Source organism: Diadema antillarum, unplaced genomic scaffold (assembly GCF_040938485.1).
Source record: "Diadema antillarum isolate AM-2024a unplaced genomic scaffold, OU_Dant_1.0 seq00000182_RagTag, whole genome shotgun sequence".
NCBI classification, from domain to species: Eukaryota; Metazoa; Echinodermata; class Echinoidea; order Diadematoida; family Diadematidae; genus Diadema; species Diadema antillarum.
Window position 1 is genome coordinate 945,811 of NW_027271249.1, and position 21,166 is coordinate 966,976.

The 21,166-nt window shown below is 41.0% G+C and overlaps 2 protein-coding genes across 2 annotated transcripts in view; one reads left to right on the forward strand and one right to left on the reverse strand.

Moving 5' to 3' along the window:
• LOC139728514 (E3 ubiquitin-protein ligase SHPRH-like) overlaps positions 1–11,598 on the reverse strand; it is a 37,799-nt gene extending 26,201 nt beyond the window's left edge. The window contains exons 1-8 of the mRNA XM_071639451.1: positions 11,476–11,598; positions 9,028–9,899; positions 6,735–6,926; positions 4,104–4,185; positions 2,730–2,981; positions 1,623–2,348; positions 746–938; positions 152–259 (exon numbers count right to left, since the gene is read on the reverse strand). Coding sequence (XP_071495552.1) covers positions 152–259; positions 746–938; positions 1,623–2,348; positions 2,730–2,981; positions 4,104–4,185; positions 6,735–6,926; positions 9,028–9,877 — 2,403 coding nt within the window. The 5' untranslated portion in view covers positions 9,878–9,899; positions 11,476–11,598. The remainder of the gene's footprint in view (positions 1–151; positions 260–745; positions 939–1,622; positions 2,349–2,729; positions 2,982–4,103; positions 4,186–6,734; positions 6,927–9,027; positions 9,900–11,475) is intronic.
• Positions 11,599–17,705: 6,107 nt separating this feature from the next.
• The window catches only part of LOC139728478 (uncharacterized), a 38,722-nt gene continuing 35,261 nt past the window's right edge, over positions 17,706–21,166 (forward strand). The window contains exon 1 of the mRNA XM_071639416.1: positions 17,706–17,786. Within this exon, the coding sequence (XP_071495517.1) occupies positions 17,760–17,786 (27 nt within the window). The 5' untranslated portion in view covers positions 17,706–17,759. The remainder of the gene's footprint in view (positions 17,787–21,166) is intronic.

Below are 21,166 nucleotides of genomic sequence, written 5' to 3' on the forward strand. Positions count from 1 at the left end.
ATCAAAAGAAAATCTCACAGGTTTGCATACGAAAGCATACAAGAAATGCATTGTATTACCTCTAAGTAACAGAATTGAGGAGTGTATTTATGGAAAGATGAGGAAGATAATGTGTGGGGGAAAAGAAGGGGTGGGGCAAGTGCCAACCTACCAGAATCTTGAGGGTGGTGGAGTCAATGTGTCTGTTGATCTCATCCACCCATTGGTGACTGATGGTGGCAGGCGAGATGATGAGGGTAGCTCCAGATGGAAGGGGGTCCTGTGGAGAAATTTGAAGGGCCCCAGGGGTTGGAAGAGCGTATCATTCTTCTCTACACCTACAGGGCATTATTGACATCTTCATTTCTACAACAGTCCCTTTCATCACCATCATCATCACGATTACCTTCAACCATCACTAATCAACATCACAAAAAGTATCATTACCATCATCATAATGATTTCTATCATTATCATACATATCTTCTTCCTCCTCTTTTTCTCCTCCTCTTCTTCCTCTTAACAATCATCATCAACATCATCAACATAATCGTCATCATCATCATCATCACTGATTTATCATCATCATCATCACCATAACCATCGTTGTAATCAGCATCATTGAATTGCTGTTGGATGGAAATTTATTCATCCATTATAAAATGGATGACAGACAATGGATGCGACACCATAGCATGGTCACACTAAGCCTGCCTACTTAAAGAGCCCTAACAGATTCCTGTACAGCTGGAAATGAAACTCTCACCACTCGGGGGAAGCAGTGGGGACACCAGTAATCTACACGCTGACCCTCGTGCGGCTCGGCCGGCATGTGCATCTCGAAGTTGACGCAGGCAGCATGCTGCCAGGTGTCACACTCTAGACACCTCACGCAGGTTGGTGGGTGGACTTGGTCCTCCTTGGAGCCACATATGCACTGAAATACCTTAGTCTCCTCCCTTTGAATGGTAAATGATAAATGAAATAGTAGCTGTACTTGCAATTTCCCACAATCCCCTTTCCCCCACTACAGCAGGGGTAACAGCAGATCAATATTTGTTGTATGTGTAGGGGCAAAGTAGTAATAGTGGTAGCAACAGAAGTAGGAGTAGCAGTAGTAGCAGTGGTAGTACATGTAGTTGTAGTAGTAATGGTGTTAGCAGTAGAATCAGTGGCAGTACTAGAAGTAGTAGCAGCAGCAACAGTATTAGCAAGAAAAGTAGCAGGAAGCATAGTTTTCCCATAATTGTACCTCTCTACACTAATGTAATTTCATATGTCTTGTTTTTCAGCACAATTTTCCAGAATTTTACTTTGAACTCTGACCCTTGACATCTGTCAGAATAATCAATAGATTTCTGCAGGTGAGACATTTTACTACAGCTGGAAATTGTACCACTATTTGTTTGAAAGGTTTGAAAGTTATGCCCTTTAACCATGACACTAGCCTTCGACTTATGTGACCAAAAAGTTCATTCTTCAGTTGTGTTTAAATAGCCCAACACAGGTCATCCTGCCAGAATAATGAAGCTGGATTTTAACCCTTTGAGGACGATTTCCGAGTATACTCGGGCAAGTGTCTATGGGAAATGCGTCTGTTCTCAACGGGTTAACACAGGAATCCATAATATTGCACTGCTCACCTGTCAGAAAGTGGCTCTCCATCATCCATTCTTTCCTCCTCTTTCTCTGTCAGAACTGTGTGCATATCTGTCTGCTGTTTGGGTCCTTGCTCACTGGCATCTTGACTGCTGCATGCATCCTGTTGCCGTGACGATTCCACGACACACGTCCCAAGATCTGTGTCTGGCGACTGCATCGACAAGTTTGGCTCGCACGCGCTTAGTCCTTTTTCCACAACTGTTTCCACATCCGCAACTTCCGGTGTTATTTCTTGCATACCCGCATTAGCAGAGGAAAATAGAGCATCTGTACCGCCCGACACTGTGCACGCAACAACAGTCCCACTCCTAAGGTTTTCTGTTTCCAGTCTGGCTGCAGCCACTTTGGGCTCGGCACAAATCTGAGTATTCATTTGGCTGTCTTCGTCCAATTTTGCGACGCTTGAACAAGGCACAGCATCCACTGAAATTGACCTTGTCATACTCTCTGGCTGTTCCTGCAAAGTGCCAACACTGCACCCACTGCTCAAGCCTTCCCTTGGTGTCCCTTGCAAGTCCAATGGACTTCTAATTCTCCCATTCTCAGCATCTGTCTTGTCGTTTTGATGTGAGCTCATTTCCCCTCGATGATGGCCCATCTGATCACTCTCAACCATGGTCACGCAAGTTACATCATCTTCACCACTATTTTGCCTTAACAGATTCCTGCGACTACCCTGGTTATCAGAGATCCCCTGCTCTGTCACGCTGTTTTTGGTTTCAGAAATTATTGCAGCAATTCCGCAGCCTGGTTCTGTGTTGTGTCCAGTTAAGCTTCCTCCTGGGCCCTGAGTTGTGATATCTTCATTAAAGCTTGGTATACTCTCCACACACTCACTCCTCCCTTTGTCTTGTGTATCTTCCATTCCAACTCCTCCTCCTCCTCCTCCTTCTCCTTCTTCTTCTCCTCCTCCACCTCCTCCCCCTTCTCCTCCCCCTCCTCCTTCTCCTCTTCCAGCTCCTCCCACGGCTTCAGTTGCTGCCACATGCTGGCTATCACCAAATTTTTGAGGCAAGTCCTCACAACTTCCAGAAATGCTAACACTGCTGGCTAGACTGCTGGCTTTCAGTTTTTTGATCCCTTCTGACTCTGAACAGGTTGTCTCTGGGGTCGCTGCCACGTCCCCGCTACCACTCTCTATAGGGGACACGTCATTGTCATTCTCACTTTCGTCCACCTTGTCGGCAATGGTGGCATCACTTGCCGTGGGGTCCTGCTCTCTCCACCGAGGGTTCGCCAAGATGGTAGCCAGGACTTCCACCGTTTTCCCCAAGCCCATTTCGTCGGCTAGAATGCCACCAGGGAACACCCCTGGCATCTCTTGTCTCTGGTCAGTGATCCTGAAAATATGTGTTAGTCAAAAAGAGATCTCCATTGAATGAGCCATTTCATTGCATAAGTATGAGGTAGTTCTTTAGCTGCTTGGACACCAGTTCAGAGCATAACCTCAAGCCACAATATACAGTGTACAGTAAAACCAAAAATGTTCACGTGTGCATTTTCATTTTGCAAATTTTGCAAGAGCCAAGATTCACAAAATTCAAATGCACGCAAAGTTCTTGTCTATGATATACATGTATGCATTGAATGCCAGCGGCAATTTGTAAAAATCCTATGCTGCAAAACAGGCCGTCGGTTCCAATTCGCAAAAATTTCATGCCGCGAAAATATCTCGCTTTACAGTATCCATTTGATTGATAATCAACCCATGATAAAAATAATAATAATAACAACAACAACAATAATAATAATGATGATAATAATAATAATAGTCATAAACAAACAAAAAAAGAACAAACTCACAAAAATGACTGTGGCATAATTTGGACAAACCTATGTGTCCTGTTGATATTTCTGCACTTATGGAATCCATATAATCATGTCTGGGGTGCATTCCCTCTTGGACAAACTTCAGATATACTCTTTAGTGGACATGGTTCCATCTCATGCATTTGGAAGTGAAAAAGCTCTCATTCATCAAACTGAACAATCATAATTAATTGAAAGTATGATACATGTACTGAAAACAATTACAATTTTTCAATATTTAGAACTGACTAAAACAAACTAGACCTAGAAATTTGTCATAAGTGACAAATTGCAATAACAATGTAGGTGATCCGTTTAATTTGTGACCGGGGGCAATCGGGCATGCAATTTCTGATGTATTTGTCAGAGAACAGACATTCAAACTTGGCATAGTAAATTGCGGATGATAAGCTTTCGGTTCTGCTCATAAACGATGAGTCCTGCTCAAAATCTCCGCAAATTGAAGTGGACGTGTCAAATTCAACCACTAGGGTTTGATGATGGTTGCTGAACTTTTAATGTTGCTGAAGTTGCTGGAAAGGTATCTCCAGCAACATTGAACTAAACTGAAAATTACATGATTATTATCATCATCATATGATTACTTGATGCAACCAAGGTGGGGCACCTTAAAAGATATATCTACTACTTACTCTCCAGTATTAGGGTTGTAGTACAAGACCTTGTCATCAACTGTCTTGAACTCCTTCCACAAAACATGTGGGCAGCCCCTGTCTGCAAAAACAAAAACAAAACAAAAACAAACTAGAAATGTCGCTAAGGCGACTGGTATGCCTCCGCCATAATGCATGATTCTACTAATAGGTCTATAGTACATGTGGACAATGTGTGATTACATTTTCACAAAATTGGCAAAATATTAAAATGACAAGTTTGTCACAAATGTGTTGAATGTTCACCTTCCTTGACCTAGGTTTAATTGGATGAATAGGAGAGCATGTATTTGGGGATTTAAGGACTTTAACTTGACTTTGACCCATTCATAAGTTTATGCATTAAGTAATTTTCAAGGTATGGAGAAAAAGTGCAATTTCTGTATTGAAAAGTACATTGTTACCATTTTCATCTGGACTTTGAACCTAAAATTCATAGGATAATCACTGTCAGGCAGAACATGCATAAACATGTAGTAAGTTTCAAGATAACTTGAGCCACTTCTGAGATATGGAGGAAAAAGTTAGTTCAGCACTTTCCCTTGATCTTTGACCTTTTGACCTATGAGGCAAACAAAAAAAAAAAGAAAAAGAAAAGAAAGTTTCCAGAGAATCTCTATTAAGTTATACATGCATATACCAAGTGTTACAAAAAAAGTAATCCTGCTGGCATTGCATGAATATGAGGGAAATACTAGTAGTAAAATTGTGAAGTGTTGCCCTTGACCTTTGACCCCTGACCTTTGACCCCATGAACCCTAAATTCTCCAGATAAGCACTGCCAGTCAGTACATGTATATATACTATATTCCATGAAGATACCTTGAACAATTTCCAAGGTACGGAAAAAAAAATGAAGTTTTAATATTTTTACTTGACCTTTTGACCTTTGACCTCATGACCCCAAACTTTCACCAGAGAATCTTATTTGGGTAATACATGTATACACAAAGTTTCAAGAAAATATCTTCAGGCATTGCATAGTTATGGTGGAAATAGTGAAATTTTATGTATTTGACCTCGACCTTTTGACCTTTGACCTTGAGCATGTGCACCCAAAAGTTGATAGGCGCAACTTCACCCCCTAATACACATACATGCCAAGTTTCATCGGGATACCTCTAAAGGTTTTTTAGTTACGCTGTCCACAAAATTCATTACAGACGGACGGAAGGACGGACTGACGGACGGACGGACGGACAACCCGAAAACATAATGCCTCCGGCACCACTTCGTGGCGGAGGCATAAAAAAAAAAAAACAAACAACAACTCAACTGGGTTCTGCTTGTTGTTGATATATTGTTTGTTTGCTTTGGGTGTCAATCATGATTATCATCATCATCATCATCATCATCATCATCATCATCATTATCATCATCTGTGAGTACATTCAGGAGAACTGATTCTGCATATAATTATAAAGAAGATTAAACATAACTATGAGATATCCTTGACTATGATCATGATTAATAAATTTGATGCATATGAATCTAGCTCACACTTTTGTCTTAAATGATTTGCACTGCATCTCTTTAAAATGTAATTATTATCTGGGACAATTTGACATGTGGTTAACTCTTTATGTGCCAAGTTCGCACGTCCGACTCAGTCGACGGCGTGCCAACTTCGCATATTCTGCTCAACAAACAAAGCCGCCCAAACCGATCGATAATTACTAATCACCGCTAATCCTGCGGCAGAATGAAAGCATCTCTCGTGCTTTTGTTCCTCTCATATACGGCTTGCATTCTATGTGGTGATTGACTATCAAGCGGCATTCCCAACTAGATTTGCTCGTACATTCTAAGTTTTTGTCACGGTTTTATGTGCAAAAGTCATGCCTTTACAGTAATGTAGCAACTGGTCATTCAAAAGAAAAATTGAAAATAGATTCGTCATACAATTTATATCGAAACAAAGCTTGACATTTCTCTTTAACTTTGCCTACTAGTATGCCCATCTTAGTAGAAATTTGTAGGAGTTATACAAATTGGAAGAACAGAATTCTTTCTCAGAGCATGACTACCTTCCTGTCTCAGAATAACGTGGCACATAGGGGGTTTCCACGATGGCACATAAAGAGTTAAATGTCTGATCAAGAACCAGGGTCAGGGTGAGAAATACATTGTAGGTATCAAATATCTTTCAGGGCTCAACATTAGCAGTGGCCCAGGGCCACCAAAATTAGACATCGGACCACCAAATTTCCTATAAGTTTATCTTTTAGAGGCTCCATCGGGCAGCTAAAATTCAAAAAGGCATTCTACATTTCCTTTTATTTTGAGTCACTACATTTCTTTTGGGGGCCACCAAAATAGCACATTCAAAGATTTCAGGGGCCCAAACGAGAAAAAATGGTAGTTTTGAGCCCTGAATTTTTAAAAAGCAGAGCTGGGGGTTTCCCACCTTGAGAGGAAAATTTGTGTTGCAGAAGAAATGTTTTGGCAAGTTGATAAGTTAATGAATATCAGTCACCCCCCCCCCCCCAATAAAAAAGTGACTGATACTACCGTGAAAACTAAGTGGCATATACAGTAGTAATCTATGGATCATTCCCACATGGCATACATATAGATCATAAGAATAACCCAAATATAACTCGCCCCTACCAGCCTGAATGTTCTGCTCCTTCTTCACCATCCAACGGACTGCATCTCGCTGGTACGGCCGCAAGACCGGAATGAGGGACGGATGCTGGACGTTGATGTTTGGCCACTCCTCCTGCGTCTGGTGGTACTGCCGAACTTTACCAAAGAGTGCATCATAGTCGTACCGCTTGTGGAATTTGCACTTGCCAGGAGCTGCAAAATCAGAGTCACAAATTTGCATGAAAATACACAATAAAAAAATGATAATTCTGTGGGATAAACAAAATATTGGTAAAACTCTGTTGAAAAAAGCTGACCCATCAGAAGCAGGGAAAGTGAATCTGAATTTGCACAGGCAGTTTCTGCACCCTGGCACATTGGCAGTGCCAATCATAGGGGAGGCCTGTACCAAAATGAATGTACTGTGGCTCCATGCTGACATGCTGAATACCCCTCACGACGTAAATAAGAAATCCATAAACATAGATGTTGCAGAACTGAGCCTCATACATGTAGATCCCATCTATTAACAAGAGACCCTGGGGTCACGCGCTCACCTGAGTATCGCAAGTTCACCTTCCATGCATTCTTGCAGACTCTTACCTGAGAACATTGGAAACTTATGGTGGGGGTGGCTTTGAGAATGGGGGCATGATGTCCATTTACATATTCCATCACACTGGTAAAAATACCTGCCAAGTACACTGTACTTTATAGAACGTTGGATTATGCAGCTTGGGAAAAAAGACTTATAGCCCTATCACTTTTGATTAGAACTAGAGAAAAATATTATTTAATATTCATTAATCTAGGAGGTTTGGACTACCTGGGGCCCCCAAGGAAAGCATGGTGCCCATTCAAACACTTTGAGATCTTATCCCTCTGGGAATGCTACTTGACAAGTTTGGTGAAAATCCATAATGTTGTTTTCAGCAAGAAGGTGAAAATTTAGGCCTGCATTTGGACCCCCCCCCCCCAATCCCATCCCACCTCCTTGGGTCCCAAGGGGGTGGGGGGAGGGCACCCCTGATTCTCCCATGAACAAACTTGAAACAACAGTCATCAATATACTGACTCATTGTATTAACTTAGCTCAATCACTTCCAGTTCTAGAGAAAATCTGTAAAGATTCCTTACAGGAGGGGGGGGGGGTCCCCTGGGGCCCCCCAGGTGGGGCATGGTGCCCATTTGATGGAATTGAGATTCTATCCCCCTAGGGATGCTACCTGCCAAGTTTGGTAAAAATTAGTGATAGGGTTTTCAAGAAAAAAAATAAAATTTACAATTTCAGTCCAAATTTAGGCCCCCTGGGACCCCCCAGGTGGGGGGCATGGTGCCCATTTGATGGGAATGAGATTCTTTTCCCCTAGGGATGCTACCTGCCAACTTTGGTTAAAATTCATTATGGCATTTTCAAGAAAAAGATGAAAATTTGGGCCCCATTAGGACCCCTCCCCACCCTCCTCCCCCAGGGTCCCAAGGGGGACACCCCTGATTCCGCCATGAACAAACTTGAAACTACAATCATCAATGTACTAATTCATAGTATTAACTTAGCTCTTTCACTTCTGGTTCTAGAGAAGAAATTTTTTTAAGATTCCTTAATTTTGGGGGGTTTGGGCCCCTCTGGGTGCCCCCCAGGTGGGGTATGGTGCCCACTTGAACAAATTGAGATCCTATCTCCCTAGGGATGCTACCTGCCAAGTTTGGTGAAAATCGGTCAAGGGGTTCTCAAGAAGAAGATGAAAATTAAAATTGTGTTTTAATTGTGTTTTAAATTATGTGGATTGTATATTATGTGCAACTGCTTAGTTATATTGTTATAGTTATATTTTTATGTCTGAATTATGTATACTTTGTATAATTTATATTGTATTTTTTCACCTTTTTTGTTGGAAGAAAGACTAATAAAAATATCTGTATCTGTATCTGTATCTGTATCTGTATCTGTCTGTAAAAGTTTAAGCAAGACGGACGACGCACAACGCAAGACGCACGAAGGACGCCGGACGAAGAGCGATCGCAATAGCTCACTTGAGCCTTCGGCTCAGGTGAGCTAATAAAATCCAGGTACAAATTTGGTGTTTATAGGTCCATACTATTACTGCTTTAACAATAATTTTGTAATGAGGAAATTTGCCTGCTCTGCATTTGTATGTTTTTGTGAATTCTTTTGTTGTTGTTGTTGTCAGTGTTTTTTTTTTTGAGGGGGGAGAGGGGGCATTATTTGCAGAGTACAAATTCTTTCTCAATACAGCACAAATGCATAGAATATCATTTCTTGATGATATGCATCTGACCAATTAAGGCATACCTGGTATGGGAAATCCATGAAACCAATTCATCACATGCTGAACAGGTTCACATTGCTTCTTCTTTGTCGGCCACTGTGCTGCGAAAACTGGCCACATAACTATGTCTCTGAGCAGCCATGCCTCCAAGACCGCCCGACCAGAGTGGCAGTCGTAGTCACGCACACATAGACGGACAAGGTCACGCTTCTTGTGTTTGTGGAGGTCCTCAAAGCTCTCCAGGCACTTTGGGCCCGGGCGTTTCTCCATTCTCACCGCAAACGTGACAGGCCGGTCCCTCCCAAGTATGGCGTCCTTCCGACTTTTGGGACCTAGAGGTGCGGTGGGCCAATGATCGTCGCAGACGAGAAAGTCGTGCCCTGGGGAACCTCTCATGTAGAGGCACGCCGTGTCAAAGGGGAGAGTCTTGGGGCGGGTCTCACCACCCACCCCAGGAGACAGAGCATCCAACTGAAGAACAAGCTGGCACAGAAGTCCGCATCTCTCTGCCTCATCCGGTGATGTAAAGTGGACTTTCATCTTGAATTTGGACGTTTCTCTCAGCAATTGGTATCTGCTTCTGGCGACGCTGAACTGCTCGGGAATATCCTCCCTGCCGTTACACTCAAGGGGTTGTGCGGCCATAATGTTTCCATCGTGAGGCTCTAGAATGATGCGGGATTCTTGCTGATGATGCCCAGATGGAAGTCTCTCCTCCACAATATCTTCCTCCATCTGAATGCTCGCATCCTGGCTGCTTGAACTCGTGCTTGGCCCGGCATTTTCAGCAGCATCATACATATTCCAAGACAGACATTGTCGCTTCTCTGCCTCGAGATGCTGGGTGGAACTTGGCTTTCTCTTCTTCCTCATCTTGAATAGCTTGGCAGCCTCGCTGATGGGCAAAGCAAAAGGAAAACAATAAGTAATTATGTCATGGTCTTCATAATCTTTAATCATAGTAGGCCTATGCAAATGTAAATTTTACCTTTCTTTCCACGAGAGGAAATTTCTGTTGCTTTATACAACAGAGATCTGCAAAACAAATTTCTGCTTCTTCCAAAATCTTTCAGCTGTTTCTTGGAATTCTCAGCCTTAATACAATGACAAGGGCAGTGAGAAACTGAATACCAGCAGATTTGAGCTAGTAAAAGTCATATCTAAAATAATACTTAAATAACCAGTAATTAAAATGTCAATAAGTCATTCAGCAGTGGAATACCACGAGAACTTCAAAAAGCAGTATCGGTCACAAACCTGACATCACCATGGGCAACTCATTATCATGTGCCTTTTTTGCACCTGAAAAGTGTAAAAAGATGAGGTTAGTTATAGTTTCTGTGGGTTCATGAAAGTTTACAAGAAAGAAAGAACGACTTTCCTTCATTGACATTAGGTATATCTACAACAGCAAACAAAATGAAATCACTCCATTCACAGATAATTTGTCAATCATTCATGGAATCATTTGGAGTGTCAATAGTACAGTAGCTAGTGGAGAATTGTAGAAGTAGGCCTGTAACTATCAGTATCATGATGCTACAGCATAGCCTACACAATACACTACGAGGGGCGTCATAAGAATTTGTTATGACATATAGCGAGGTACCCGCACCTCGTCAGGGGCCCGAATACCGTCACCCCGCTTAAAATTGTTTTAAGCGCACTAAACAAAAATTTATGCCCGGGACTGTGTTCAGTATGCTTGAAACTTGGCAGGGCCAAGCAAATTTTGGTGAAAACCGAACAGTTTTTCGCGAAAATCGGAAATTTTAATCGGAATAGGACCCTACGTGTTATTACTATCACCACTGTCCCCGCACGCATCTTTTACGTGTATGTCTATGGGAGCATCACGGTCACCCGCACACGTCTTTTACGTGCTTTGTCTATGGGAGCGCGGGTGACGAGTTGCGGGCCCCTTCCTTAGCGCACAGATATTTCGCATCGTTCGCGTTTGACGACGATAGCTGCAAATTTTCGATATCGATCAGTGAGCTTGTGATTCCATTGGAATTTTCAGCATTTTTCCTGTATGTGAGTTGGATTTCAAAGAATTTCAGTGGCGAAATGTGATTCAAATATGCGCAAACGTTAACTATGACGAGGTGCAGGTCACCCAAGTATACTACTAGACTCTATAGCAAAGCTCAGTTTGCCTCATCATGCCTCAACTGTTCTCACACACATCTCCGGTCTCCTGTCATTTTCACACGTCAGCACTAACAAAAGGGTCAATTCCTTGACAAGTAAATATCTATTATACTAACGTCATAGAAGAACTTAAATTATACAATTTACGTGTAGATCTAGACGCATTCAAGTAAAGAAAAACAAAACAAAACAAAACCTAGATAGCCAGCACAAAACTGAATATGTGGGACTGTGGTATAAATTTCTGCACAGTATCTCACAGAAATTAATATGGAAACGTCTGAAAACCCCAATTCTTCCCCCATGTTGGAAAATACCTTTGTAGCTCAGACAGCAGGAAGACAGGTCAAGAAAGGAAGTCCACGTCGGAGACTTAAACACATACTTTGTTCCTTTTGCTGTTTAATAGCAGCTAGCACTGTGGGCATGCAGCAGCGACGCCCGACTGAGTGCTGCCACGACCAGCTCACGGATTGACAGAATAAGATATTCGACAGCGATTCGCAGTCGACATTGTGTGCAACCGGCCCGACCTGGGGCCGGGGGGGGGGGGATGTTTTCAGAATCCACTTTACATAACTTTTGTTATCAAAATTTACAGAAAACAATCCTTTCCAATAGGCACCCTACTTAATATTGTAACCTGTACGAAAAAATCTCCAAAATAGACATTCTTATATGAAATTTTGAATATTATTGAAGTCATAATAGCCTACCATAATTCTAAGTTGATCTTAAAATTCAAGATCAACTTAAATTCTTGGGGGGGGGGGGGCATGTATCTTTCACGAAGCGTTTTGTCCGACAAACTTGTCGAACAAAATTTGCTCTCAGTTAGTCAGCTGCAAGGATTCCAGTACCTTATTGTTCGAAAACAAAAACAAAAAACAAAAAACAAATCTGATCGACAAAATAATGCACATTCAGCTGATAACACTACATGGCTCCGTGCTAGCTCGAACATCCAAATTATAAAGCCAATGATTTGTAGGGCCTACATAGACAAAAACTGTGCGCCTTTTCCACAATAAAACATCTGCTGACTAACGAGCACAAAACAATGTCCGCGTCTATAAGCTTTCCAGATAAGAAAATCTTGCTTTCTGTAGACAGTGATATGGGTTTACCACTGACTTATAAAAGTGACTAGGGCCTACTGTTCAAACTCAATATTAGTACATGTATAATAGCACGAGACATACCTTTACACAGTGCCATCACCATCACAATTTTAGCTGTGAAGAAATCATTCATAAGAGTTTTAGGTTTAAAGGCCAGTCGACACAGACTTTGTACAGCATAAACAAGAGATAAGGTCGAAGAACTTTAATATCAGGAATATCTACTAAGATAGGCTGCTCCCCGCTCTTTGCAATGTGAGTTCATTATCAAGTAGCTCCCCAACGCCTAAAACAAAGCAATTTACGCCGGATCTCGATGTCATGCAAGAAAGGCGCACCTTTTTGGTCGTCTTTTCCATAACTTTTAATCATGTTTAACACCATGACTAAGGACAAGCCAGTCCAACATTAAACTGTATAGGCCGACATAACTTTCTACCAGAGATATTTCGTTGGGAATTCGTAAAGGAAGGCACGTGGAATGACAGGCAGGGCAGATGTGACTTCACTTGGATGAGTTCGGTAACCACAGCGCGTCTGCCTCAAAGGACCCTAGTTCGATTGCCGGGTCCCAATGAGCAATTATCATACCGTCCCCTCTATTGTTATTATGTAGCCAGAGGCAAAACACTGTGTCCCCTTGATTAGGACATAAAATAGAGGTCCCGTGTATGAGAGATTCACAACTTATGCACATACAGCTGTAAATGTTCCAGCTTCATTTTTATTCATCGCAAAGAACAGGGTGCTTAGACCCGGTGAAGTGGTCCGGCTTTATATCCAACTGGGCCCCATCATGGAAGACCAGATATTACACACCTGAATATTGAATGGGCTATCCAGCCATCTTCTCATTGAGCAGATGGAGATGTCAGAAACAAACAAACAAATAAAAAGTATAGACGCTTTTCTAGGATTTAGTGAATTAACATTTACCGGACTCCATGGAAGACTAACTGGTGCTGTTGAAGAAAATGAGCTAGATATCCAGCCATCTTCTCAGGCAGAAAATGATAAAACAAGTAGCAAACACACGAACAACAAGCAAACATGCTTACTCCATGCAATACAATTACTGCATGGTAAAGTTTAAGTAGGCCTACATGTTGTTGATTCAAATGTATCAATTCAATTCATTTTATAATCTCTATTTATTTATTGATTCATTGGTATTATCCAACATCCAACAAAATCAGCTGAGACGAACAGAATGTGTCTTTGCCCGAGCCTACTTGAACAAAGGGTTGCTCTCGCTGTCAAGAAGAAAGTATGCCCCAAACTTGCCTGACGTTAGCATTATCTGCTAAATTATAGGCGTGCAGGTTAAATGATTTCCAAGGCAGATTACTATGCTGTACGCACATTAATGAGCTCGACAATCAAATTTTAGATAATGTGCAAAGTTGCCTGTTTTATTTCCTTTCTATACGATTATTAGAAGATAGATTTAAAAAAAAGAAAGATAGATAGATAGGTACAGAGAGAGCGATCGAGAGAGAGATGGATGATAGATAGATAGATAGATAGATAGATAGATAGATAGATAGATAGATAGATAGATAGATAGATAGATAGACATATCTGAAGAGCTATAGAGAGGAAGAGTAAGAGAGAGGGAAAGAGGGAAATAGAGGTAGACAAGAGATGGGAAGGGAGATAGAGAGAGAGTATAGCATCACAATGCACGTCAATATAAGCATTGTCTTATCTTGTCACTTTCATTGATCCTACTCTTTTGTAACTGCGCTTTCGGTTTCAAAAGCTGGGGATGAGGTAAGCTGCTGCAAGTTCGAGAGGAACCCACCGATAAAGCGTACACGTGTCCTCGTATTGTAGCCATGTATATGGATTGACTTGATCTTCCTCTGTCTTATACTCTGCACAATGTATAACTAATGTGCGGTGATACAAATTGAATACAGCAGGAGCTGCTATGACGTAATCTAGATTAGTGTACACTAAGAGTTTGCATTGTCAAGTACGTTTCATGAATAACATTATTCTCTGACACTTCCCTCTGTATAATTATTGCTATTAGAAGTGACCGAACCTCCCTCAAAATTGTTAGATTTCATTTTGGTACAGGTAGCTATCGTGTATCAGAAAAGGATTTCTACACAGCAATCAAATAATGAAGATAGACTGTAATTCAAGAAGACATATCACTATAGATCGGGTGTTGAAGAATAATGATGGTATCAGTTGATAATTATTATTATTCTCGACAGGCACTTGCGCGCAGCACCCATTGAAATTATGAAATAGCGCCATCACACCAGTGACTTAAACACTGGTGTTGAACGGCCCTCACTATTTGAGGTAACTGTGTGACGTTCAGTGCCATTATCTTATTCTGTAATAAATTTTATTACTCCGTTAAGACAGTACACAGTGAAGAGTATGAGAGAGACATGTGTGATGAAATACAGATGCAAATAAAATGGCTTCAGGTATATCAGTTTGCTTACATAAATCCAAATACATTTGACTTTATACATATTATACGAGCGAACAGTATTAAGTGGAACTGCGATTTGAGTTTGAGCTTTATAAATAGTTCACTACATTGGCCTTCCCTGTATTCTTTCTGAGCAATCAACTTTGAAATTTCACAGGTAGACAACGCTGAATCCTGACATTCGTACATAATTACTATACATAGGTAAAAAGCGCGTTTAGTTGCGCGGGGTTCTCTTTGTACTCGAGGATTTGTATTGATAAGCAGCGCATGTGTGTTCGAAACTGCCATGACCAAAAATATACAGCCATAATACAAATAGAGTTATTGTATACGTCAACCTGTGTTTCCTTTGCTCGTGTGATATGATTTTCCCAGCCTCACTCTATTTTCATTAACCCTAAGGGCCTAAGATTTTACAAACTACCTTCCATGGCAGCTAGAGTCGTTACTTTGCAAGTTTTTCCCGAACCTACAGTTTTACTCACCTCATTGGATACATTTCGTCCTATAATGGTGGTATATAGCTTTCTCTTTAGTGAGCCATTCAGTTTTCACATCTGCATAAAACCAAAGCTGTGTTTTTAGTTAACTCTTTTCGACATTCTTGCTTGAATGTTACGTAACAGTTTCCCATACTGCCCTTTCGCATCAAAACCGGTCAAACGAAGATAACGACAAGCGCCAGGAAATAAACTCGGAAGGACACTATAGCCTGACAACATAATTAAGAGAGAAAAAAAAAGAGAAAAAGAAATAAAACTGCAAAAGAGTTTCAGTTGATCAACTGTTAAACAAGCCTCTATTCTTCCAGTGTCTATAGCTGATACCTGACGGAATCATACTTAGTCATTTGGGGTGAAATCAATGGATTGTGGACTCGAAATACTAAATTGCAGAAAATCAACGAATTTCTTGTTATTTTCCATTCCCTGGTAGCCAGCGACATGTACAATAATTATATTGACTATGTGTAATGGTTAAGTCATTCGACCGCCCTTCAGTAAATGGGCCAACTTTATCTTTTAGGTCAGCTATATCTAGGTGCATCCAATTCCATTAAAAAAACTGTGGAAATTTATAGTTATGTGCAATGTGATTATTAGTATGCTGACAGTTTTACAAAGACATCACATTAGAGTGCCAACTTCGTGTGATAGAGCGGGGACTCTGTGGTATTTGTTCAGGGGTGGCACTTAACTTGTTTTATTTTTTTGAGGGGGGGGGGGGTGCTGAGACGAAAAATAATTATCCTTGGCGGAACCGTCTGGGTGTCATGGGTTCTGTTGTCTTGTTAAAAAATCCAAAATTGGATTTTTTTTGGGGGGGGGGGGGGGGAGGGGGGAAGATGCAGCCCTTCCCCAGCCCCGTGCCCCTCGCATCGCCGCGGCGGCGCGCCGGTTCCGCGGTCCCTGTTGTTGGCAAAATTCTGCAGTCTGACGTAAGAGTTTTTAAATCAAGTCCTGTGGTGTTTTTTTTTTAATCCCCATATTTCTTCTTTGACCCATCTGTAAAATAAAGAATATAAAAATTAAAATCAAAATTGGTGCTTAGCAATGTTGGGGTAACTATGACAACGGCACGGCCCTCTTAAAACAGGAAAAGGTGCTTAGAATAAAGAGGCTACCATGGGTAAAGAAGGCTATTATCATTATGAACATAATAACTTTATAGATGTCAACTTACTACTTAACGAAGCTCTGCAGTTTATAACGTATTTAGATAAATTTGCACATGATATAAAAAGCTCATTTGTTTAAAAGAACGGTTCGCTCTTTGTGTGATCAACGCCTCATTCGCGAACAATACGACTCACACGAAGAGGAAACTTTGAACTGTTTATTATTGAAGGGAGTGATGTGAATACATGTATTCATCAAAAGTGCCATTTGAAAGCCAGACGTTTGTTCAGACTTTGATGTAAGTGTTGACATACAGACAATGTTTGCCAGCTAGTATAGTATTGCCCTTGACTTTTTCGTGAACGTGATAAGGCGGTATAGGGCCTACTCTAGGAGGTATATAGCTACATAGGCCCTATATAAAGCATGACCGCACAACGCATGATTGCACAATGTTTCACTTTTTGACGAAGCACTCCAGAGACGGGCATACACATATAACATGGACTTATATCTATAACACCGTTTGTTGTTTTGATAGTCCATAGATTAATCACCACATGCAGCGACAGCCATGTTCATGGACCACTGCTAACCCCAGCTCCTCTCTTCTCATGATACCATGCACCCCCTCCCCAAAACTTGCAGAGCCGGAAGGTGCATGTTTGTTTTGTTTTTTTTTCACTCTAGCGAAATGCACATAAAACCTCTAAATGCAACCAGTGTATTAAAGTTCTTTTTGAATTTGTACAAGTTGCATGCTGCCAACGGGACTTGAAGAATTAATGCTTTATTTGCCTATATCTATCATCATGCCACGCTTCCACATTGACTGTCTGACAAGTTGATAAAAATGTAAGAAGTGAAGCGAGGTAAAGCGGGCGCGATCTCTAGCATGAATGTGCTTTCTCTCCCTTAATTCCTCATTATCTGTCAGTCTGTCTGTCTCTCCCTCCGTTTCGCACACATACACACATACACACACTCCATACAAACATTTTTCAGCATGATAACCATGCGTGAATCTACAAGTAGCTCCATGCACATAAGTATGAGCACCTTACGGCGGCACTGCGTACTAACAATGTGCGGCGCTTCTATCATCGTTCTACAATATGAATCATTTGAGACATGACGGACACACGAGCGCGAACGCGCGACCACCCTCTCGATTAGCTTACATCACCGCGGCCGTAAACGCCGTTCTGTCCCGAGATGAGCAAGAGAGAACACCCCACGCCCTGTCTCCGTTCCCTCCTCCTCTATCCCACACCGTCTTCAGAGATCCAGAGGGAAAGCTGTCGGAAGTCAGTCGCGCGAACACTGTCATCCGGATCGCTGGTGTCTACTCTCCGCCGATAGTTTGTGCTTCTTTAAAGACCAAGGAATGATCATGAGACATGGGGAACGGAAACAGTAATATAAGGGTAAGTGAATTCAGTTATTCCTGCAGTTAGAGAAAATGATTATGGGGTGGTTAGCAGCTTTCATCACTCAAGATGATGAGGAAAACCATGTACTGTTTCATTGACAGTTCAGACATCGGAGCAGACGTGATTCGCCTTGCCGCTTACTCGTGGGCGCCCATTGTGCAGTGGCGCGTGGTTGAATTCATTGTGTGGATATATCAAGGGCAACACCGCCATTGTCCAGGGGCGTGTATTATGCGGAGTTATTCTCTCTATTACAATCTAGGAACTGTCGTTATAGAATACAGTAACGCAGGCCCGTAGCCAGGATTTTTCAAGGGGGGGTGCGGTCACTAAAAAAACGGACCTTCGGTACCAATACCAATGATGACACACACACACACACACACACAAATATATATATATATATATATATATATATATATATATATATATATATATTCTTTGGACGACCGAACTACAAAAGTTGTGTAAGAATTTGCGCGCGAAGCGCGCCGCAAATTGTGAATTTTGACTGTTTTAATGACGTTTAAAAGTCTCGAGGAATTTTTTATTTTTGTCTGTTGCATGCAATCGCGTTACGGTATTTCATCTAGGAAATAGTAAAAACTCATTTTGCCAGGAAGTTGCAAAGTCTAATTGTGTTCGAGACTCTGCGCGCGTAGCGCGCCGCAAAATTGAGAATAGTGATTTTCCTGGTGTTGTTTTAACTTTTATTTTTTCTATTGTATACCCGCGTTAGCAGGCCTGAAGCCAGGATTTTTAAAGGAAGGGGGGATTGCGTTAATTAACAAAACGGTCCTTTGATACTGTCCCGGGAGGGGTAGCGACAATTAAAAGGTGGACGCCATGCTCATACATGGACTTTCAAAATGGCCCCTAAACGAGTAATGATCATATGATTTTTTCGGGCCTTAAAAACAAGTATTCCTTAAATGTTTCCTGCACCCTAAAGAAGTACTTCATCATGATTGAACAATATACCATTTTCCCAAATTTCGGCCTTTTTGATACCCTTTGATTATATACGCTCGTACATCACACTTTCCATCTAATCCGTGAGAAAAAACGACCCCTATTACGCGTTTTCTTTAGCGAGTATGGTCACGGTGTCCACCTTTCAGTTGGAGTTTTCCATCCCATTGGATGCTGTTTGGAAGATGAAACATTCACTTTACTATACAGTATATCTGCCGTTGGTATATGCGAGTTTGTCAAAAACGAAAATAAATAAGAAAATTTTTTAAACAAAATGAATTGTAAATGTGAACCATTTATATTTTGCCTCCTTGTGGTAGGATATTTCCAGCATTTCCGAACTTTCAAATAATCATTTTAGATTTAATAATATTAAAGGTAGTAGATCCGATTCGCAAACATCTCCAATATCAGTCAAATGTCATATTAACCATCATGCTAAGAAGGTTTTCTTTCTGAAATTTGGAGGTCAGTGAAATTCAAAAATTAAACATCCGTTAGCCATTGGAAGAAGTTGAGTGCAAATTCAGACCTCAGGCTTAGTGCTCAGATGTTTTCCTATTTGATTTGATCTGTCTTACTGTGCACACTAAGATACATGCTGGAATGGTTATTTCTTATTTATTAAATTATAGTAGCATATTTGGTTACTAGCTGTCTCTAGGCATTTTCGAATTTGGGCTGCAAAGAGATCCACTACCTTTAAGTTAGAAGAGAGATAAGTAAATAATGATCAAATAAACAAACAAAAAAGAATTAGTTTCTTTTGTAATACTATCTGACAAACTTTTTACTTTACCATTTTACTTCATAGCTCAGCACTTTCCATTCTCTCTCATACCCTCTTACCCATAACATTTAAATGAAATACAACTAAAATGAGTTTGCGTGCCTGCATAATACTCTTTGGAAATATTATAAGTGAAAATGTTCTTAGGTTTTGGCTCACTTTAAAATGAGAACCAATAGAACTGTCACAACATGAGAAAATGTATAAGTAATAATCAACACTACATTTCCGAATTTGGCCTGCAAAGAAATCCGCTACCTGTAAGTTAGAAAAGAGATTAGTAAATAATGATAAAATAAACAACAAAAAAGAATGAGTTTCTACCGCCGTATCCAGAACAGAGCCTGAAACGGTGCAGGCTCAAGAAATCGTTTGTACTAATACGTCTTGAAGTAATGTGTGATACTGTTGACTCAGACTTCTACAAAGCTGTAAGTGAGAATTTTAACCCAATCCGGCTCATTACCTGTGTTTTTTATGAAAAATATGAATAAGTGTGTGTTTAAAAGCATTAGATTATGCAAGGAGATCGTACAGTTACTTGATAGATGATCTTTTCTCGAATGTTGGTACTAGCAAAAGGGCTAGAAAAAGATGCTGTTATAATTCGTTAGGCATGCATAATGGCCCAATGAGTGTTACAAGAGAACTGGAGTAAGACAGGCCTTTCATTTTGTTTTGTCTCTCCTGATCGTTCGTAAGAAATGCTAATTCATGACCACCTTTTCACAATTTGATTGGAGCATGCATTCATAATGGAAAATAGTTGACATAATAATCTATCCCCAGGCATTATCATGCCAACATGTACTTATATATACATGTACTATATCTTTGTGAGACGTAGATATAAAATGTCTCAGGTTTTCGATTATAGTAATTTCGAGGAAATTTCTTTAATTTTTATCATATATGTAAACTTGAGGCTATTAGATTTTCATCCACTTACCTCTGTTCCTGTGAAAAAAATGCAATTGTCAACCTCAATGTCATCCACGAATCGCACGTACTCGGGCGGCCAGTGGAAAAAAAAAACACCGGTCACACGCGCCAAGGGCCATGGCATGCAGTGCCAATATAACAATAGTTCGCACAAATTGATACATAACATTTGTGTTTGTGTGCATGGGGACGATCCGATGGTTCATACAACAAAAGGGTTTCGTACAATTATTTTTAACATTGTTAAACGTACTCTTCCACATTTACGTAGCATATAATGTGTCTTTATATTTATTTGGATTGTTATCTTGAGAATTGCTAAAAACCGTTATTATGAAAAAGTGGACCTTTCAGAATTTGGGGGGGTGCGTACGCACCCGACGCACCCCCCCCCCCCCCCCCCCCCCCCCCTGGCTACGGGCCTGTAACGCATTACATTATGTGAAGTGCGTGGGAAAAGGCACCCATCTCTCCCCACCTACCTCCCTGTCTTTTGATTAACATTCATTAGCTAGTATAATGGATAATGGCACAAAGGATGTGATTTATCGGCGCGCTCGACAGGTCAGTAACTATCAGTGTAGTCAATGGTAGTAGGATGTCCGAGATGATAAGGCGGGTCCCTCCCTATACGATATGAAGCGTTCATTGTGTATAACATCACGCT